This window comes from Hemibagrus wyckioides, linkage group LG14, assembly GCF_019097595.1.
Source record: "Hemibagrus wyckioides isolate EC202008001 linkage group LG14, SWU_Hwy_1.0, whole genome shotgun sequence".
Classification (NCBI taxonomy): Eukaryota; Metazoa; Chordata; class Actinopteri; order Siluriformes; family Bagridae; genus Hemibagrus; species Hemibagrus wyckioides.
The window spans coordinates 18,254,882-18,276,626 of record NC_080723.1 but is presented as its reverse complement, the minus strand read 5'-3'; the positions used below and the strand labels follow the sequence as shown (position 1 = coordinate 18,276,626).

General features: G+C 37.4%; 1 protein-coding gene across 2 annotated transcripts in view; it reads left to right on the top strand.

Annotated features, from left to right (window-relative positions):
* The first annotated feature begins 5,526 nt into the window (after positions 1-5,526).
* Positions 5,527-21,745, top strand: part of slc34a1a (solute carrier family 34 member 1a) — a 28,696-nt gene continuing 12,477 nt past the window's right edge. Inside the window, exons 1-7 of one of the 2 annotated variants that reach the window (XM_058407958.1) lie at positions 5,529-5,675; positions 9,666-9,732; positions 11,487-11,651; positions 11,747-11,890; positions 16,186-16,329; positions 19,190-19,301; positions 21,394-21,589. In XM_058407958.1, coding sequence (XP_058263941.1) covers positions 5,532-5,675; positions 9,666-9,732; positions 11,487-11,651; positions 11,747-11,890; positions 16,186-16,329; positions 19,190-19,301; positions 21,394-21,589 — 972 coding nt within the window. In that variant the 5' untranslated portion in view covers positions 5,529-5,531. Of the gene's footprint in view, positions 5,676-9,665; positions 9,733-11,486; positions 11,652-11,746; positions 11,891-16,185; positions 16,330-19,189; positions 19,302-21,393; positions 21,590-21,745 lie in introns of both variants that reach the window. The other variant, XM_058407959.1, reaches the window with a different exon arrangement.

Genomic DNA, 21,745 nt, shown 5'->3' with positions numbered 1-21,745 from the left:
GAGTTTGCCTGGTATTTAAAGCATTCGGCACATATCTAGAAAGCCGAACTCTGCTAAAGGTTCGGATGCTGAACTTTCTTTACAGAAGGTGAAACAAACTGCAATAACATTACAAACAAGATGTACTTCAAATCATTGACACCTGACTTCCGTCTGCTTCAGACTCTCTCACTTGAATGTGAAGTGATGATTCCTGACTAAAACATCCAGAATATTTCACCACACAGACAGAATGATAAGAGGACAAAGGTGAATTTAGTTAAAAATTTTCCCAAACAGTGATGTGACACTTCTGGAGGACCTGATGTTTTCATGTTATTGTAAGTCTCAGATGCTCTTAAAGCATTATTCAGAGGTAGCGTCACCATTTCTCATTTCTTTTAATGGAGTTTGCATAACGAAGCTTTGCAAAGCTCTCCTGAAGCACACTGAATAAAATATAGACTTTGAATAGATTTTCAAGAAGCTTTTTAAATGATTTTTAAGGCCCAGGTTTTGGCTATGAGAGCTTCAGAGCACTTGCAGTTCACTTCTGCATGGGTTTTATCAAAAGACTGAAATAATCCTTTAAAAAACTTTTTGAGCCACTTTTTTTTTTCCCAGCATGCGTCATCTATGCACTGATTCTGACTGCCAGTTTGTTCTCAGTGCTGCAGTGCTGGCAGTGACTAGCAAGGCTCAGTTTTAGAACATGATATTGGATCCAAATGCATATTAAAACAAACATTATCTTCAAAGAATTTCATTTCCTTGCACTACACTCCATGTTCGATTCAATTTGATGGTTGATTGTTGATGTTCTGCGTTCCTGAAAGCTGAGCTCTGAGATCTAATGCTCAAAACGTGGCTGCTTCAGGCTCCTTAGCAGTGGAATGAACTTCCTGCTACGGGCCAAATTGTCTCTCCTTCAAGATTCAAAGACCTTCCTCTTCATATGGATTTCTCAGATTCATACATTCAATTAGGATTTTTGTTGCAATCTCCAGTGGCGGGCCATGCATTTCACACCTAGGCCTTCACTGGTGTCCTTCCTGAATTAATCCACCTCTATACCATCATTATGACACCACGGCAATAGATACTAATCAACCGTTAAATAGCAAAGTAAAAAAGAAATGAGGCTACAGTACTTAACACCTCACAAGGAATAGTCAATTTTATTACAGTCCGCCTTGAAAATGCATTTGTAAGGATGTCTGCGACCAAAACTATTTCTTCTCCTCTGTCAGCCATCGTGAGTTAAAATATATATATATATATATATATATATATATATATATATATATATATATATATATATATATATATATATATATATATATACACTATATTGCCAAAAGTATTCGCTCACCTGCCTTGACTCGCATATGAACTTAAGTGACATCCCATTCCTAATCCATAGGGTTCAATATGACGTCAGTCCAGCCTTTGCAGCTATAACAGCTTCAACTCTTCTGGGAAGGCTGTCCACAAGGTTTAGGAGTGTGTTTATGGGAATTTTTGACCATTCTTCCAGAAGCGCATTTGTGAGGTCACAGACTGATGTTGGATGAGAAGGCCTGGCTCTCAGTCTCCGCTCTAATTCATCCCAAAGGTGTTCTATCGGGTTGAGGTCAGGACTCTGTGCAGGCCAGTCAAGTTCATCCACACCAGACTCTGTCATCCATGTCTTTATGGACCTTGCTTTGTGCACTGGTGCACAGTCATGTTGGAAGAGGAAGGGGCCAGCTCCAAACTGTTCCCACAAAGTTGGGAGCATGGAATTGTCCAAAATGTCTCGGTATGCTGAAGCATTCAGAGTTCCTTTCACTGGAACTAAGGGGCCAAGCCCAGCTCCTGAAAAACAACCCCACACCATAATCCCCCCTCCACCAAACTTTACACTTGGCACAACGCAGTCAGTCAAGTACCGTTCTCCTGGCAACCGCCAAACCCAGACTCGCCCATCAGATTGCCAGATGGAGAAGCGCGATTCGTCACTCCAGAGAACGCGTCTCCACTGCTCTAGAGTCAAGTGGCGGCGTGCTTTACACCACTGCATCCGACGCTTTGCATTGCACTTGGTGATGTATGGCTTGGATGCAGCTGCTCGGCCATGGAAACCCATTCCTTGAAGCTCTCTGCGCACTGTTCTTGAGCTAATCTGAAGGCCACATGAAGTTTGGAGGTCTGTAGCGATTGGCGTTGCGACCTCTTCGCACTATGCGCCTCAGCATCCGCTGACCCCGCTCCGTCAGTTTACGTGGCCTACCACTTCGTGGCTGAGTTGCTGTCGTTCCCAAACACTTCCACGTTCTTATAATACAGCTGACAGTTGACTGTGGAATATTTAGGAGCGAGGAAATTTCACGACTGGATTTGTTGCGCAGGTGGCATCCTATCACAGTTCCACGTTGGAATTCACTGAGCTCCTGAGAGCGACCCATTCTTTCACAAATGTTTGTGAAAACAGTCTGCATGCCTAGGTGCTTGATTTTATACACCTGTGGCCATGGAAGTGATTGGAACACCTGATTCTGATTATTTGGATGGGTGAGCGAATACTTTTGGCAATATAGTGTATATATATATATATTATTTAGTTTGTGCGGTTCGCTGCCTGTGACTACTCCAATTATCCAATCAAAAGACGTGAAATTGCTGACATAATCGTATGCCTGCTAGATGGCCCCAGTGACGCCAACTCGAAATCTGATTGGTTAATGTAACAATGTCATTGCCACTTATTTTAAGCTACGGACGCCTGCACTATTGATTCTGAAGGCCTTAAGGCAGATTTCTTTCACTCTGGCAACACATGATGTCAGCCACTGGCTGAAGTATGATTGGATAAATACTCTTATCATAAATATACACTACTGGAAGCAGCGCAACCAAGAGAAAAGCTATGAAATGTAGAGAATAGACTACTGGGAATAATTTAATACACATTCATGGAAAATATATTAACTATATTAAAATGCAAGTCAGTGATTCAGATCACTGCTGTTTAGGCCAGCAGAGAAGGCCTTGCTGGCCCTGACGCCCCACCACTGACAATCTCATTAGTCTCAGCTTCACATGCTTTACCCAGGAGTTACTGATCTTTGGTACACTTTTCTGACAACAAGCTTCAGCATCTTATTTGATGCATTCTGATTAGATCTCTCAAGTGATGTTATGAAGCTTTTATTGTCATTTCCAGCATATATAGCTGGTGCAGTACACAGTGAAATGAAAGAACGTTCTTCCAGGAACATGGTGCTACATAAAAACACAGGACTAACTACACTACACAGTACTGCATAAAGCGCACATGTGAAAACAGTGCAAGACATTACAGGATAATAATAATAACGAGGGGAGGTGCAACGTTGATTAGGACACAGTTTTGTAATAAATAAATAACATGGGGTTAATTCACTATAGTAAAATGCTGGAGATGTGAATACATAGTGGTCCATACAGCATTTTAGTGTTGTAGCAGCAGTCTATAAAGAAACGCAATGGGAGGGAGTGCAATGAGTCCAGTCTCTGGGTATTGAAGAGACTGATGGCTTTGGAGGAACCCCAAATACTTGGTTGTATATTCTTTAGAGCAGTGCTAGCTCAGTAATGTTATAAAAGGTTTCAAGCTGCCACTGTTGGGCCCCTGAGAAAGACCCTTGTATAAACTAGATCAATTTAAGTCACTCGTGAAAAGATCATCTGCAAAATACACTAAATGGAAATATTGTGTATATTTGTAATATTCCCTTTCAAAAGAAGGACCTACTTTTGAATAAGCTTTCCAGAGTAACGTACAGTGACTGAACTTACACAATATTGTCTTTAAAACTTATTTAAGTATTAGTATTATTATGAGTAAGTATTATTAGTTATTTAAGTGCTTTGATCAAAGTACTTGCTAGTAGGCAAATGAGATAATCTTAAATATCTGCTGACAGGATACGGTAAAAAGTATTGGGTTGGTCATCCATAATGGTAACCAGTTTGCCTCTTTCAGTGAATTTGGGCTGATCTCTGTGACATTTATCATTCAAACACACCATCCTTATTAGTATATAGCAAGAGTTTGACTTATCCTCAGATGAAAAAGGGTAAATCAAATGACAAAAGTCTGAAAACTTTCCTTTTACTGAGCTAATGGCTCTACCCCTGTAGCTATACTCTGGTCCAATGTGCTAATATATTTTCAAATATGGGGTTAGATCTACTGAAATACTTTATACTTTACCTGATCCACATCTGGACTGCAATGATTTCTGGTCCTTCAGCTTGTTTTCTTTTCCAGCTTCTCAAAACACTTTGCACTGTTGCACCTTGAGCTGTTCGCCCTTTTTATGAGTCACGTCGGATTTGCCGAATAATTAAACATAAAAGTAAGTTGTTAAAATATATTTTTTTAGTTAAAGCACACTTTTGTAAATGATTCTTTAAGATCCTCGACATATACCATACTACTAATACTGAATCTGGACCGGTTCCAATACAGGGGCTAAAACCTGAGACTGTAAATAGTATGCCCAGAGCCACACATTTCTAAATATCATTTGATGTGAGATTTGAAAGTTATTTACATATTCATACATCAATCCTGTTCCATTAGTACTTATATCCTTTTAAACCTTTAACAAGATGATCTTGTGCATGCTTTTCTGCTTGAGTTATAATTCATGCGAGGTTAATAGGTCCATCATGGTGTGTGGTGATGCTGACTCCACAAGTCCATCAGCAGTCATTAACTCCACTGAACCCTCTGAGGTTTGTACCTCATCTGATCTACAGTGCTGGATCCAGGCCAACTGTCCATCATTCTCCACTGACTTTAACCAATCCAAAGCCATCTTTTTTATTAAGAGCACAATGTGATAAAGTGCAAGCTGAGCTAAATAAGGGTAGTTTAGCAGGGATTTATTTTAGGCTTTCTTATTTTGAAGAAATCCCCGCATAAGGAAACACTCTGGTTCAGGAAATATGAGTATAGTTATTCCTAATGAATTTTCCCATCTATCATATTTGAGGAAAATCCCTGGTTTTGTTGGAATGCTACGCAGACTCGGATGCCAGCTGGCAGAAAAACCGAAGACCTTTGGGATCAGTCTCTTTGGAGGTCAAGTTGTATCCAAAAGTATGAGAAGGTGCTGAAAACCAAAGCAATGAAGCATGGTTGACTTTCAAGAGGTCAGGATGCCCAGTTTACTCTATCCTGTAAACATTACAGGTCTGATCTAAACTGTTGAATGTATGAAGGAGATAATTCATCATAATCATCATCATCATCATCATCAATAACAACAAGAAGTTGGCAGAAAACCAGTACGCTCTTCACAACCTGATTTTGGCACCATTTTGCCACAAGATGTCAGGTTTTTACAAGACGCCACATGGTGGAATAGACTTTCAGTATAGTTAAATATTATTATGCTCCAGTTATTTCAGAGTTTGTCATTAGTCAAAGTAACTTCAAGCTTTCGTTCTCAGGCCGTGATACACATGTGGGCAGTGGATTATTTAGTTGCTGAGTGCGCAGTGAGAGCGCATTTGGGTTAATGAGTGAGAGAATGAAATTATACCCAGTTCACATGGATGGAGCTTCTTTTATAAGCCTGGGAATCCCTTTACATCAAGGGTCTTCAGCTATAAAGACTTCTCACCTACTGAGGAGAGAATTAAATCTCTGTACTTTTAATAAGGTAAGATGCTATTAAATTAATGCCAGTTTATTTGTGTGTGTGTGTGTGTGTGTGTGTGTTATGACCATATTATTATTATTCAAGTATACTACAAGTTTATTGCAAGTTTAACTAGTATTTCCAAATATAACTGTAGAGATGAAATAGAAGTATATTAAATACAATAATTAATTAATTAATTATATAGAATATATTTACAATTAATGTTAATGGTAAAAAAAATATAATTGTAATTCATTTACATTTATTTCTCTTGTGTAATCTGAAGCAGTCTCTGGCAAAACAATTTCCTTCAGGATTAATAAAGTTGTATCTTATCTTATCTTATCTTATCTTATCTTATCTTATCTTATCTTATCTTATCTTATCTTATCTTATCTTATCTTATCTTATCTTATCTTATCTTAAAGTCAAAATGAAGTATACCAGATTCCATTATTATTTGGACATTTCAATCCAGTATATTCATATACAATATTCAATTCATAAAATATCAAACCTTTTATATTCAAGTTGGAGAGAAAATGTAAAGCCCCTTTACTTATGTATAATCTTATAATGTTGAGTTAAAACTGGAGCTAGCATTAACAAATCACATCATTATTTCAAGATGTGTCAGGCCTCTGGTTGGGAGTTTTATGTGTTCAAATCCTGATCATGCCAAAAGCATACTCTGAGAAAAAAATCTCTCAGACTGGTAGCTTATGTGTGATATAGAAAGAGCTGTCTAGATTTTTTTATTTTTTATTTTTAATTCGACTGAAAAAGCACATTCAGGTAAATATGTAGTTCAAACAAAACTAATGATATTAAAATACTTTTTAAAGTAAACTTAACAAGTTCACCTACGATTTACCAATTAGTCCGAAGAACACTACAGACGTTCTACATGTATTAAGGAGGAAAAAAAGCCATGCCATTATTTAAAAATAAAAATAATTATTAGCTACGATGTCATGTTGTTTTTTCCACTTAATAACTCATTATGTATACTTAATATTCAAAAACCCACAATCTATCAATAGGCAGAAAGATGTGTCTTTAGTAGAATTTATAGAATTCAGTGGACTCATACACCTTCAACAAATCAAAATAGATGAGACTAAAAATGAAGCTTGAGCTTAGTATCGAGAAAATAAAATGTCATAATAAATAAAAATTCTTCAATGAAGACTAGGTCATGACACATAAGAGCTGTTAAGGGCATTAAGTTGACTGTGAGGGGAAATGTCAAAGCATTTCCTGGTAACTTATTGAAAAGATGTAGAAATGTTGAATTAAACTGTGTAAATGTTTCAAAATCGCTGCAATATAGAAACTGGGGAAAAAAAGAGTCCCATTTAATGCACTGAATTTCTTTAATACATGTAATTAAAAAAATAAATAAAAATAAAATAAACCTCTTATTGTCTTTTTCAAGCACCGAAAACATAAAAACATATCCTTACAAACCAACCATGGAAACAAAATAAAGTAACCTAATTTTTATTATTACCCTCGTTATCATCATGATTCTTCACTATCATCCTCAATGCAACAATAGGAGAATACTTAAATAATTAATAAGTAAGTCAAGAATATAATTTACAATTCACATTTAAAGAAATTAATAAAATAGACCCTGGCTTCATCTTGCAGATCTGGCACCCCTGAGCATGGTTGCCCGATCAGCTAGATGGAAAAAAACCCTAATACATAAGAATAAGCTTAAACTTTACAGATTTTTTTTTTATTATTATAAATCGAATGACAGTGGTCCCTTTGGAAGGTTTCTGAACCTTCCAAATTCTCCCACATGACAAGAACAAGGTATAACCAACAACCGAGGCATTCCGAAGCAGACGAGCTCACACACGAAACTACCTTCTGCTAATTGGCCACTTCCAGTTTCTTTTACTTTCTCATGCTTAAATCATCCTTTTAGTGCAACGCAGCTTCATCTGGATATGTAAGAACAGAACCTCGCTTAGTGTTGCCTTGTGAAAGCTGGTTAAAATGAGGCTTGTACGCCAATTTCATACATAATAAGGATTCCTTGCAGATGAAAGGAAGAGCAAGCAGCTCTGAACAGCAGGAATTTCTGTATGCACTTAATGCATTTATATTCATTCAGCTTCATTCAGTAAACGCTTTATCCTGCTCAGAGGCATGATGGATCTAGAGTCAATCCCAGGAAGTGTGTGTGGAATGCATTGCAAGGGATGACACACACACACACACACACACACTTATTTCATATACACCTACAGACAATCCAAATACATACATGCATTAGAAGGAAATAGAAGGAAACTCTCAGATAATTTGATTATAACACACACACACATACACACACATTTACACCTATGACACCAATTTTGTGTAGTCAATCCACGATCCACCTACATTTATAGTTTTCAGGATATCCACCTAAGTTTATGGCTTTTAGAATATAGAAATAAACCCACAGATCACTCAATTATAACACACACACACACACACATTAGGAAAATTTCGAGTAACCAGTCTACCAGCATGTACGGTTTTTAGGATATAGAAATAAACCCACAGATCATTCTAATACTGTATAACACACACACACACACACACACACACACACTTACACCTATTACACCAATTTCGACTAGCCAGTCCACTTGTATGTAGGGTTTTTAGGATATAGGAAACCCCTTAGATGATGTGATTATAGTACATCTATAAATTTTCACACATTTTCCGAAGAAAGGTCATTTCCATTCCTTCAGCTTTCCTGTGCATTGGCTAGAGTAAATCTAGACTGGTGTAATAAGGCTATTAAATATTTATATATAAATTTAGAAGTGCAAGACAGCTGTGTGGGCTGAAGTCAGGCTTGTTTCCAGTATATGAGTAAACCGACTATAAGTGTAAAATATTGGAAGTTTGTAGTTCTTCACATTTTCCTTGAATACTTGAAATACTTAATAGTTTGTTTAAGGTTTGATATTTTTCTGGCCCCCAAAAGATGATAATTAGCAGTGTCAAGGTTGTATGTAGTATGCGATAAACAATACTATCCTGACAGATTCCAATAACAGAAAATAATAATAATAATAATAATAATAATAATAATAATAATAATAATAATAATAATGATGATGATGATGATGATGATGATGATGATGATGATGATGATGATAATAATAATAATAATAATAATAATAATAATAATAATAATAATAATAAAACCCTACATACCAAAGCTGGTTAAGCTCTCTTCTTTAAAATTAAAAAAAAAAAAAAAAATTCTTTATTTGTATTAGAAAAATCTTTCTCATTTTCAGTCCACCAAAGCGCTGAAAATTATTATAATTAATAATAATAATAATAATAATAATAATAATAATAATAATAATAATAATAATAAACCCTACATACTGAAGCTGGTTAAGCTCTCTCTTCCAAAAAATAAATAAAAAATAAAAAAATAAAAAAACCCTGTATTTGTATTAGAAAAATCTTTCTGCTTTTCAGTCCACCAAAGTGCTGCTTTCGAGACTGTAGTGCCTCATGAGCTGCAAATGAATGCAAGTCTGTCACTGTAATTTGAATGGCATTCAGAGCTGCTGCTTTTAAAAATGCATTAGCAAAGCCTCCTACGAGACTGGATTTTCACAACCTTGACACGAAAAATGCATTTATTCTTAGATTTGAATGAAGGTAATGGCAGCGGAAAGCAGTTCAAGCAATTAGCCGAGAGTCTGCGTCTTTCGCCGGCCGTCTGAGATCGCGAGTGGCATCTTTGTTGTGTACAACATTTTACAAAAGCTTGTCTTTCATGAAAGGTCACAGAGGGAAGAGACTTATTAAGTGTCGGATAATTGATCTCTTGTGAATAACAGCAGGCTCCTGTGTTTCAAGGAACACTACAAATCTTCTCAGTAGCAGGCTGGGGAGATTCTGCTGTCCTAATATCTAATAAAAGCCATTAACTGTTAATACCCACGCTTCCCTGCTGCTGCTGTTTTTCAGGAAGCCATGTCCAGCCGGCCAATCACGATCATATCGAGTAAGACAGGACAAGGTGGAAACTATCATGGTAAGCAAATTCAGACTCAATTTGTTATTGATATTTTTTTTTACATTTGACATTAACAATTAGATGTTACATTCATAACAGTGCATTCTTTGGAAGTCTTGAAATAATGAATAAAAACAATGAGGACAGGTTGTTATAGGAAAATAGTCAGCAGCAGGGTGATGTAGCCCTGAAGTTATATTTTCCATAAATAGCATGTGTTTTATTCCTCTTACATCACAGCAATCTGTCTGTGATTACAGTGTTATTTATTTATTTATTAAAGCTTATTTACTGTTTAAAATTACTTTTTAACATTAACAAATGTTTTGGAACATCTGCAAAAGTGAGATCCTGTTGTAGAAAATGAGTGAACATTTTTTGACCAATCAGAATCTAGAATTCAGGCTATAGTGAGCCAAATAACCACTTTTTACACCCACGCTGAGCAGAAAAGCATCTCAGATTAAATAACACGGTGGTGTGTGGATCCATGAGGTTCTACTCCTGAGGTTACAGTAGGAACACCAAAACTGGACAAATGAAAATTGACAAAAGGAAAAAAAGAAGAAGAAAAATCAGCAAATAAATAAAAAGGAAAATTAATTATTTCAAAACAGGAGATATTTGACAGAAAAATATGCTCGGATATTTCACAATACAAAATTGTAATCAAAATACTGTATATATAGTATTTGTTTACAAACTGTCAGCAGAAGAGAAGTATTGCATTGCAAAGTGCAACTTTTATGTAAATGTCTACAAAATTAATTAACGCTGAAATACAGAAAAATTCTGAGTAACATTTCAGCAACAGTAACAACTACTCAGGATGATGGTGATGATTTGATCAAACCCAGTTAGGCAACTTCATAAGGCAACATCTCAAACAATTAATAACTGGACAGCTGCTATAGATTTTGTTAAAACAAAACAAAATAAATAAATGAACGAATGAATGAATGAATGAATGAATGAATGAATGAATGAATAAATAAATAAATAAAAAAAAAGTAAAGAAAAGTAAGGGAACACTTCTCATGTGTGTAAAGCTGTTAACACTGTTAACATTTTGCATAATATTCACTAATTGCTAGCTAGAAAGGTTAGCAAGTAGTGTTGACATATTTCATTTCATTGTCTGTACCACTTATCCGATCTATACTCGGGTCATGGGGCCTATCTCAGGCATCATCGGGCATTAAGGCAGGATACACCCTGGACGGAGTGCCAACCCATCGCAGAACACACACACACACACATTCACTCATGGGCAATTTAGAGACTCCAATCAGACTTGTAACATGTCTTTGGACTGTGGGAGGAAACCGGAGCACCCGGAGGAAACCCACCAAGCATGGGGAGAACATGCAAACTCCACACACACAGTGAGCAGGAGCGAGACTCAAACCCAGGATGCTGGAGGTGTGAGGATAACATACTAACCACTAAGCCACTGTGCCGCCCCAGTGTTAACATATAGGAAGCCAAATTTATTTAAAATGCATTAGAAATGTAAAAAATGTTTTATAAATTTACTTAAGAAAATGTAACAGACTTTATCTAGGTCACTGCTAGTCTCCTCTGGTTAAAATTCAGTCCACATACTTACTAACATCTCAAATTTTCACAGATAAGTGCTGTGATTTGTGGAAAAAAATAAGAAATTGTGTGTTATATCTGACTCTATATGATTCTGGATAATGGAAATGAAAGTGCTGTTTTTTTCCTTTGCCCTATTTCTTGCTTCACACTTGTTTTTTTTTTTTTCCCAGGGATGAATCTCCACAGTCACAGAGTGTGTGAGCGCATGGAGTCGGACTCGTCTCTGTGCGGAGAATCCGGCCTCGGCTCCACCGTGGATCTAATCAGCAGCTGTTCTCACACATGTAACAGAAACCATTATCCTGTCTACAAACCCTGGCTCCCGAAAGTCCAAGGTTTGTTTGTGTGTATTGTCCCTTAGCTGTACAAAGTCTTTGACTTCTATTGTAATATGAATTATTGTAGAAATTTGTACTTTCTACTCCGGCAGTGCCGACCGATGATCCAAGAGACAGAAGAAAGAAAATTAACTCAATCCTCATTGGTGTGCTGAAGATCCCGCTCCTCTTCTTCCTCCTCTACTGCTTTGTTTGTTCCTTGGACACCTTGAGCTCTGCTTTTCAGCTGGCTGGGGGTAAGTCTGTCCCTCAAACTACCCCCTGTGAGAGCAGGTTTTCTACGTCTAAATGTATAAAAGATTTTCTTCATGTCTAATCTCTCCGATTGGGCCTTGTGGTCAGACGACACTCTGATCACAAAGATTTCATTGAAAATGTAGCATCCATCCAGTTTGAGCGCACACTATGTTTACAGCAAAATAGGGGACAAACCAAATACTAAGAATCTCTGGAATTAATGTCAATATTTCAAAGATTACACTTTTCACTCAAGTTTTTGTTAATAACATAAATTCCAAGGGAAATTGCAGTGTATTTCATTAGAGAATAATGCGCCCCCTGGTCGTCCCGCAGCAGAATCCCGTGCTCTCATTGCCGTGGCCCGAGTTCGATTCCTGAGCAGGTAGCTAACCCAGCCAATAAAGAGTTAACAGTGCCCCGATAAAATTGGAGGGTTGTGTCAAAATGGGCATCTGGGGTAAAACCTGTATCAAATAAAAACATGTAGACCAAATGATCCACTGTGGCGACCCTGAACAGGGAGCAATGAAAATAGAAGCATTTTTATTAGTGCTCTCAAACATTTGGACACTGCTGTATTTATTTAATTTGTGTTATAGTTGGTATATTTTAGTGTGCAATATTATTACAAATAAATAGAATAAATCAAAAAAGCTTGACTAAAACTGTGGATTTGTCCTTGTGGATGTTCCAAGCTTGTGTTTGGCGGCTCACATAATCCCATTCTGTGCTTTGAAATGAATGAAAATCTATTGACTCTAAACTCATTTAACGGCATTTATTCTTTTCTGACAACAAGCATTTAAGCAAAGCATATCAATATGTCTGTGTGGAAGAGTTTAATGAACGTGTGAACTCGAAATCTGAAAAATTAATTCTTTCTGAGATGTTTTTCCTTACAGGGATTTAAATAGATTTTGTGATTATGAAGTTTTAGTGTAGGTGTGTGAGTCTGAGGTGTTGTGTTGGGGGAGGCATATGTTTTGTAAGTTTTTGTGCATTTACAAAGGTGAAGTCCGAGTGAAAGACATTTTAAGCCACTTTAACCACAAACCACTGTGACTGCACTTTACTAAAGAGCATCATTAAACCTTATTCACTTAGTCCTGTTACATAAACTCATTCAGGAATATTCCACTGTAGGTCACATGTTTAGCAGGAAGTTCACGTATTCACATACCCTTAGCATGGATGCTACAGTAGTTAACCCTATACTTACTTTAGGCTTTTTCACATGTTGCAGTGGTTGGTTTTTCTCTCAGGTCTCCATCATTAAACATTTGATGTTGAAACTCTAATGAATTGAAAAACCATGCCGATGCTCATACTTAGAAGCTGCTCAAATGCTCGTGCCTGAACAATTGCACTTGACGGCATAGAGTTAAAGGAAAATGATTGATAATCACACTCTCTGGTGTCACCCAGATGAGGATAGGTTCCGTTTTGAGTCTGGTTTCACTCAAGGTTTCTTCCTCATGTCATCTCAGGGAGTTTTAACTTGCCACATTTGCCTCTGGCTTGCTTATTAGGGGTAGATATAAACTCAAATTAAATATAAAATAAATGTTAAAAATTACATATGAAATTAAATACTAAATATTAAATATAATATAAAATATTAAATTAAATATAAACTTAATTTTAAATTTTGTAATTTTTTTTTCTGATTTCTTTTTTTTTATCTGTAAAGCTGCTCTGAGACAATGTCCATTGATAAAAGTGCTATACAAATAAAATTGAATTGAATTGAATTGATTTATGGAGCAGATGGAGCAGTGTACGTTAAGTTTCTGTCTGTGTAGAAGCAAGATCAGGTTAAAAGCAGCAGCATGTATATAGTAAAAAATAATTCATTATGCAGTTAATTTCGGGGTTTCTTACATTTATTGCTGTTAAATGACAAAAAAGTGTGATTTTTTTTGTTGCAAGGGTTAAAAGCGACTAGAATTGTAGAGTCACCTGTTTTTTTTTTTAGTTTATACAATATATACGTTTCCTCTGTTGTCTTTTTTGTTGTCATGATGGTTTATTGTTACCATATTGAAGCTTTCAATTTACACTACACTACTCACAAAAAGTTAAGGATATTCGGCTTTCGTGTGAAATTTCAGGATGCACCTAAAATGCACTATAACCTTTACAGGTGAACTTAATTTGACCTTCTCTACACTTTTGAATGCACATGTCCAACTGTTCAGTGTTTCAGTACTTTTTGCATAACTTGCTGTTCTCTAACAAGGTGCTTAATGGCAAAATTCACAACTGGTGTTTGATCCATGAATCGACCAAGAAATTTTCTGCTTCAGTTAGAATTGGTATTTAAACAGTCCTCTTCATCATGCTGTTCACATTTTGACATCATGAGACCAAGACCACGCCTAACAATTGATCAACAGTACCTCGCCATTGCGAGGCTTCATACGGGATGTTCTCAGAGGGAAGTGGCCACTGAGCTTAGAATGTCACAGAGTGTCATCAGCAGGTTGCGACAGAGATACAGAGAGACTGGAAGAGTCACAGAAAGGCATAGAAGTGGACATCCTTTGGCCACATCCCACGTTGATGACCACTTCATTGTGAACAGTACCCTGCGGAACCGGATGATGAATGCCACTCAATTCCAGGCACATTTAAGGGAGGTGAGAGGCACACAAGTGTCACGTCAGACCATTCGAAACCGTTTACATCAGCGTGGTCTGTGTGCTAGATGATCCTCAAGGGTACCTGACCACACCACCAGGCACAGGTGTCGGGCCAGGGAGCATTTACGCTGGACGAGGGACCAGTGGGTCTCAGTGCTGTTCTCTGATGAAAGTCGTTCAGCAGAAATGATGGCCGCCAACGATGTTGGAGACGTCAAGGAGAGCGCTGTGCATCAGCCACTGTTGTCACCAGATGAGCCTTTGGTGGTGGTGGTGTTACAGTCTGGGCAGGTGTGTCTACTCAATACAGAACTGCCCAACATCTTGTGAATGGTACAGTGACAAGCCAATACTACCTGAATAACATCATTAATCCAGTCATTGTGCCCCTGCATAAACAACACAGGCCTTATTTCATCTTCATGGATGAAAATGCTCCAGCTCATTGAGGTTGCATCATTAGGGAACGGCTGCTGGAGGCTGGGGTACCTCAAATGGAGTGGCCTGCACTTTCTCCAGACCTGAATCCCATAGAAAACCTGTGGGATTAGCTGAGTCGCTGTGTAGAGGCTCGTAACCCTGCACCCCAGAACCTCAATGACCTGATGGCCGCCCTTCAAGAAGAGTGGAACGCCATGCCTCAGCAGACAATAAGTCGACTCGTGAACAGCATGAGACGTCGTTGTCAAGCTGTAATTGATGCTCAAGGGCACATGACAAGTTATTGAGACATTGACATTTTTTGTTGTGGTGTACCCGCCACTGTTGGCTTTTCAATAAATTGTTTGAGATGAGGAAATCACCATTGCATGCTTCTACTTAAATGCCCTACTTTCATGATATAATATCACTGTAGCGTGAACTTTTTACATTTTCCATAAATTTCACCCAAAAGCCAAATATCCTTAACCTTTTGTGAGTAGTGTATATAGTCATGTTTACTTGTTTACTGATACAATACAATTTTTTTACCCAATGACACAAAATTTTCACCTGTTTTACAGCTGCCTTTATTAAGAACTCATATGAAAATAGACTCAGGGCTAACGCAGATTTTCATTAGTTTTTCTACTTCCATCTTTTTTTTATGTTTAAATGTTAGAATTTTATTGTGTTGGTTGTATACAGTGTTTTATTATCAAAAAGCTTTTGTTGTGCAGTCAGTTTTATATCTGTATCGCTATTGTGGATAGCTGTTTGGCCAACAGGGGGATCACACACCCCTCCCATTTCCCAGCACCTTGCTCACCAGCAGCTACACACAGAGCCGTGATACTCTAGTTATAGAAACCCAACAAGATCCTGACTAATCTTATAACAGACCTGCGGCAATAGAATAACTCATTTGTTTACACTGACTAGAAATAAGTTGATTTTTATTCTGCTGGTGGAATGGAACACCAGTGTGAATTGTGTTCTCTGAGGTGATCAGACATAAACAACAAATAGATCAATTGTAGACAGACAGAAGGCTGAAGAACACAGCAGAACCTCTACATACAGTACCTCTACAGGAAGTGCTGTGGTATAATTTAACTAATTAAATATTTTAGGTTTTAGCCTCTGGAATCACCCTGTTGTGAATGAGTGAGTTTAAATCCACAACTTAGTCTGAACCTACAACTAAACCTCCTGATAAATGTGTACAGGAAAGGTGGCTGGAAATATCTTCCAGGACAACGCGATCCTGTCGAACCCGGTGGCTGGCTTGGTGGTTGGTATTCTGGTCACAGTACTGGTGCAGAGCTCAAGCACCTCCACTTCCATCATTGTCAGCCTTGTCTCATCCGGTCGTGAGTATTACAACTGGATTTCCGAAGCCCTTGTTGCAAATAACATCCATGCTACGCTCTGAAAGATAAGAGCTCTTCATTCCTGTCTGGATTTCTGACGCAAAAATTGAGAACACTCTGACCAGAATCAATAAAATCTTAATCTAACCTTTATTCATTGATTCTGGCCACTGTGTTCTCTAGGTAGCATCAGAAGCCTGGGCAGGAATGAAGAGCTCTTATCTTTCAAAATACAACAAGGATGCTATTTACTTAACGCAACATCAAATTATTCAGTAAATATAAGTGTTTTTGGAGAACGTCTTGCAATAATTCAGGGCTTCAGGGGCCAATATTTTGTTCTCATGGACTGTATTAATACACAAAAAATGTTAGCAAACAGAACAACCATGTGAAAAGCTACTTTCTTAAGCAATATCTATACCTAGGAATGAAATAGTATACAGAATATTACAAAGGAACTCTTATAGGAACTCCAACAAGAACCGAATGGCAGTACCAATGTCTCAGCATATATAAATAACATGTTTTTAGCACTGTACATTGTTCATAAATATATCTTTCACTCCCCCTGTGTATTTCACCCCTATAGCTCTATATCTTTTGTAAATTATTGTAAATATTCCACTATGCACTTCTGGGTAGAACTGAATTTCACTGGTTTTGTAAATGACAATAAAGTAGAATTGAATCGAATCGAATCGAATCGAATCAAATCTAATCTAATTATTGTTTATCATGAATCACATTTCATTAGCCTCAACATTTAAGTACAAATTCTATTTTTTTTTCAGACATCTGAACTGTTTGCCCAGCAGAGGGCTCACACCCCTTCACTTTCCAATCAGTAAATACAGTCACGATACTCTACACACAGAAACCCAACAGCGTCCTGACTAATCTAATAACAGAATTGTGGTGCTAAAATAATTCATATGTTTATACTGATTGAAAATTTTCCCATTTGATCCCATAAGGTGATTTCCATTCTTAAGTTGTCTTTACTTGTCACATATACATTACTGCACAGTGAAATTCTTTCTTCGGATATCCCATCCTTTGGGGGTTGGGGTCAGAGCACAGGGTCAGCCATGATGCAGGGTCAGCCATGACGCAACCCCAATCTTCCCAACAACCCAGAGCCTTGTCCATTTGAGGTACTACTACCCCTCTGATGGTAGATTGCCAGTGTACCGCTTAAAATGGTTGTCAGTTTAAAAAATGAGTTTATTGAATAGATTTTGTGTTAATTTTGTCATTGTGCACACATACAAAGGCAAGAAAAAGCAGTGAACTTCCGACCAGAATTGAAAATAGTGATAATATAAATATGATAAGTAAGATAAATAAGTTACATTATTTACAGTAGAAGTAAAGTGCAGGATTACGGACAAAAGCAGCTACTGTATATATAAATTGTAACAGTTAAGCTGTGTGCATTATTAGTGTGGTAGAGGTTGTGTGAATGGAATGCCATGGTGGGATGATTAGCACATTAGCTCAGAGTTTAGAAAGCAGACAGTCCATGATTTATTAGCATGCATTTAATGAATGCGTGCAAATTTACATGGAGTTATTTTTACTCAAATATTAACATTTAAACAAATATCAATTACAAATTTAATTAAAAGTGAATATAGAATCAATTCTTAATGCTACTTGGGCACGATAATAGGAGCTTTTCCACATTGTTAGACATAAGTGAAAGTGAATCCAATGGTTGGTGTGGATATAAAGGAATAAGATTCTTATTGGTATAGGAAAACACAAGGTCGCCGTGGTAACAGGAACCACTTAATTCTGAACTTTAGGGCTGAATTTTAATGTAAAAAATAATTGTATCTTATTTAAAGAAATCGTCATGCTAAACATGATATAAATCTCTCATTCAATTATATTTGAAAAAAAAAAGTACTAATTTTAGCTTCCAATTCCTTTTCCAATTCCTTTCAATTCACTGCCTTAACAAAATAAATATAAAACATGTACGACTCTTTGATAAACACAAAGCATATGGTGTCCTGGCATGAAAATCCACAAAGCGGTTGGAGTACAACCGGGGATAGAAGTTCAATACAAATAGTTTGTTCCCTTTTTCCTTCAAATTAAATGCCTACTAGTCAAGCTTGACAGAAAGCTACATCTTAATGCACTGGTTGTCACATAAACATTTGAGCATTGAGAGCTGTCAAAATCAAAAGCCACAGTAATCATTTCGGATTGTAGTGGAGGAACTGGCATGGGATTGCGTCCTCAGAGTGCTATAGACGAGAACGTTTTCAGTGAGAAATTCACAGCAGAGGAATTCAGAAGAGCTTAACACAAAGTTATCTGGGGTTTGTGCTTTTCCAGGGCTGTGAACTGTAGCTAATAGGTGGTGTGATTGATTCTTCGCATTTTCACTCCGTGCTAGGTTAAAATGCTGATGCTGCTCTGAATGAATTGCACAAAAAAAAAAGAGTAATTACAGGCAATTACTGATGCTGAAACTGAGTTCAGGGGCAGGCACAGTCCGGGTGGTGTTACAGCATCGGGGCAGCAGTGCAAACAGACTGTCTAGAAAATCATCAGCCTCTGATTTGATTTAATTGTCATTTAAGCAGAAAGAGTGAGAATGAGATTTGCACTTCAAACCCTGAAGTTCTTGAAAAGCTTATTTTTTTTATTCTGTCATTATTCTGACTATTTCAGAGGCTATAATCACTCTGTCTATCATGCACCATTCAATTATATTCATTTTTCAATTGAGTAAATGCACTCAGCTTTTGAATAGACTTATTTGTGTGTGTGTGTGTTTGTGTGTGTGTGTGTGTGTGTGTCTCTCTCTCTCTCTGTCTCTCTCTCTCTGTGTATGTTGTAGTGTTGCAAGTGAAGTCTGCCGTCCCTATAATAATGGGCTCGAACATTGGCACATCCGTCACCAACACCATTGTTGCTCTGATGCAGGCTGGAGAGAGGAACGAATTTAAACGGTACAGACATGAAGCAAACATCTCTAACTTAATATCACGCCATGATTCACTTGCCTTTATCCTTATTATCCTCACCACGATCATGATCAGCACCATCGTCATCACCGGCCACATCACCATGTTTGCGCTGGAGGAGGACGAAGTAGCTCTAATTACAACTGCGCAGTTCCGAACATGACTCATCCGTGATTTCTTCCTGACTTCATCGGCAAACAGGAACTGATACATTTTGGCCTTGAGAGCACACCATTAACATGTACTGGAGATTAGAGATGGTGTCAGTGAAATTTTAAGAAATATTTGACCAAATTGGTAAAATAGCTCTTAGAAACTCTGGTCACTGTGGAACTTATCAACATCTAACCAAAAATGACATGCAGACATACAGACAGAATTATTTTGTCACTATTAGTTATAATACCTGCCAAGACAGAATAATAGCCAGCTTGTACAATAATAATAATAATAATAATAATAATAATAATAATAATAATAGCCACATTAAGGTTCTAGAATTCTCAGCTACAGACCTAAATTCAGGTTCTGCAATTATCTTCTACTTTCATATGAGCTTTCTAGAACGTTCTGCTGGAAACCACCTGATCTGTGAGCTATGAACCAACCCTCAGGATCCAGAGCTCTTCAAAACTATAACTGTGGTTAACAACATTAACCACAGTGAGACACAAGTTCTGGAATGATCAGAGTTTTAGAATTCCCAACACTATGGTTATGGAACTCTTATACAAACTATAGCTTCATCTCAAATAATGTACTATAGTCTATGCACTTACACTATACATTATGTACACCACCATCTAGTGTATAGATGTAGAAGTATACACTCTTTGGCAAACGCTAACATTGGCAGAATACAGTCCATTTTTTAAATGCTAAAATAAATTACACAGCATGGACTAATTTAAGTGACATTTTTAAGACATCTTGTCCACTGGAGTGTCATCAGCCATCTTGAACTTTTTTCTAATCCAGTATCAGTACCTGGTAGCCCCGCCCCTCTTCCTCTAGTGTTGAGTGCACTATTCCACACTTTGTTTTTACAATGGCACAGATTAGCGCATAAGTACACAAGTCATTTGGGACACACCTATTATGCGAGTTGAGAAATTTTCTCATACACACCACCACTTCTGGAATTCTGAGCTACAGACCAATGGGCAAGTTCTAGAATTATCAGCTATGGGTCCACACTCTGGGTAGAACTCTCATTAGGGTGCAGACCAATATACAAGTTCTAGTGTTCATGTAAATGTCCAATAAGCAGATTCTCTCTTTTCTCTCAGCTATTGCACAACACTTATAGAAGTTGCAGTTAAACAACAATAACTGGGTAAAGAATGACCCAATACTCAAGTTCTAGAATTCTTAGCCATGAAAATGAAGCTGTTTGTAGAATTCATAGCTATAATAATAGATGATGATCATAAGTTCTACACTACACTACAGTTTTAGAACTCAAAGTCTCAGGTTCTAGATTTTCCAGGTTTAGACAACTACCCTACTAAAAGGATTCTTAACTCCAGAACAACTCATTGGAGGTTCTAGAACTTTTGGGACATGATAATATTTGGGTTCTGAGATTCTCAGCTATGGAACTTTATGAAGGTTTTAGAATTCTTAGCTGATAATCTTATAATGTTTAGCTGTTGAACAACATGAGAGGTTAAGAACTTAAAGCTGCAGTATGTAAATTTTAAAAATATGATGTACTCTAGTGCTAGCACTCGATTCTCAGCTATGAAACTATACTAAGGCTCTAAAATTTTTAGCTGTAAATATCCTAATTGACAGAATTATCAGCTGTGGAGAAACACTAGGGTTTTTGGTTTTTAAAGCTGCAATATGTAAGTTCTAGAAATGACATTCTGTGTACTCTACTGCTAGCAGCCAATTAATCTGAGGTGTGGCTTTGGAGGAAACTAAAGGACTAGCTTAATTCTAATTTTAGAATTTCAAAACCAAGAGATTCGGGTAACTAACTCACATAAAATTCTACCTGCTATATCTACAGTACAACTTTCTCTCTGTTCATGCCTTCTCCTTTCCGCTTCTGCCCCCGGTGTGCATACAGAGCGTTTGCAGGAGCTACGATCCACGACTGCTTTAACTGGCTCTCGGTGTTGGTGTTGCTGCCCCTGGAGGTAGCTACAGGTTTGCTCAGCTATTTGGCTAAAGCCACTGTATCCAGCTTCCATTTACAGAGTGGAGAGGAAGCACCGGAGCTACTGAAGGTCATCACTGATCCTGTCACTAAGCTCATCATACAGGTGGGTGGGAAGACACTGTGAGCAGGCAATCGTAGCTGTGTTGATATTCCATATTGATTTTATACAATTCTATAAAGAAGTGGACATAGAATAACAGACATTTGTTTAATTTTGCTCAGTTAATGAAAATGAGCTGGATAAAGCATAGCTTGTTGC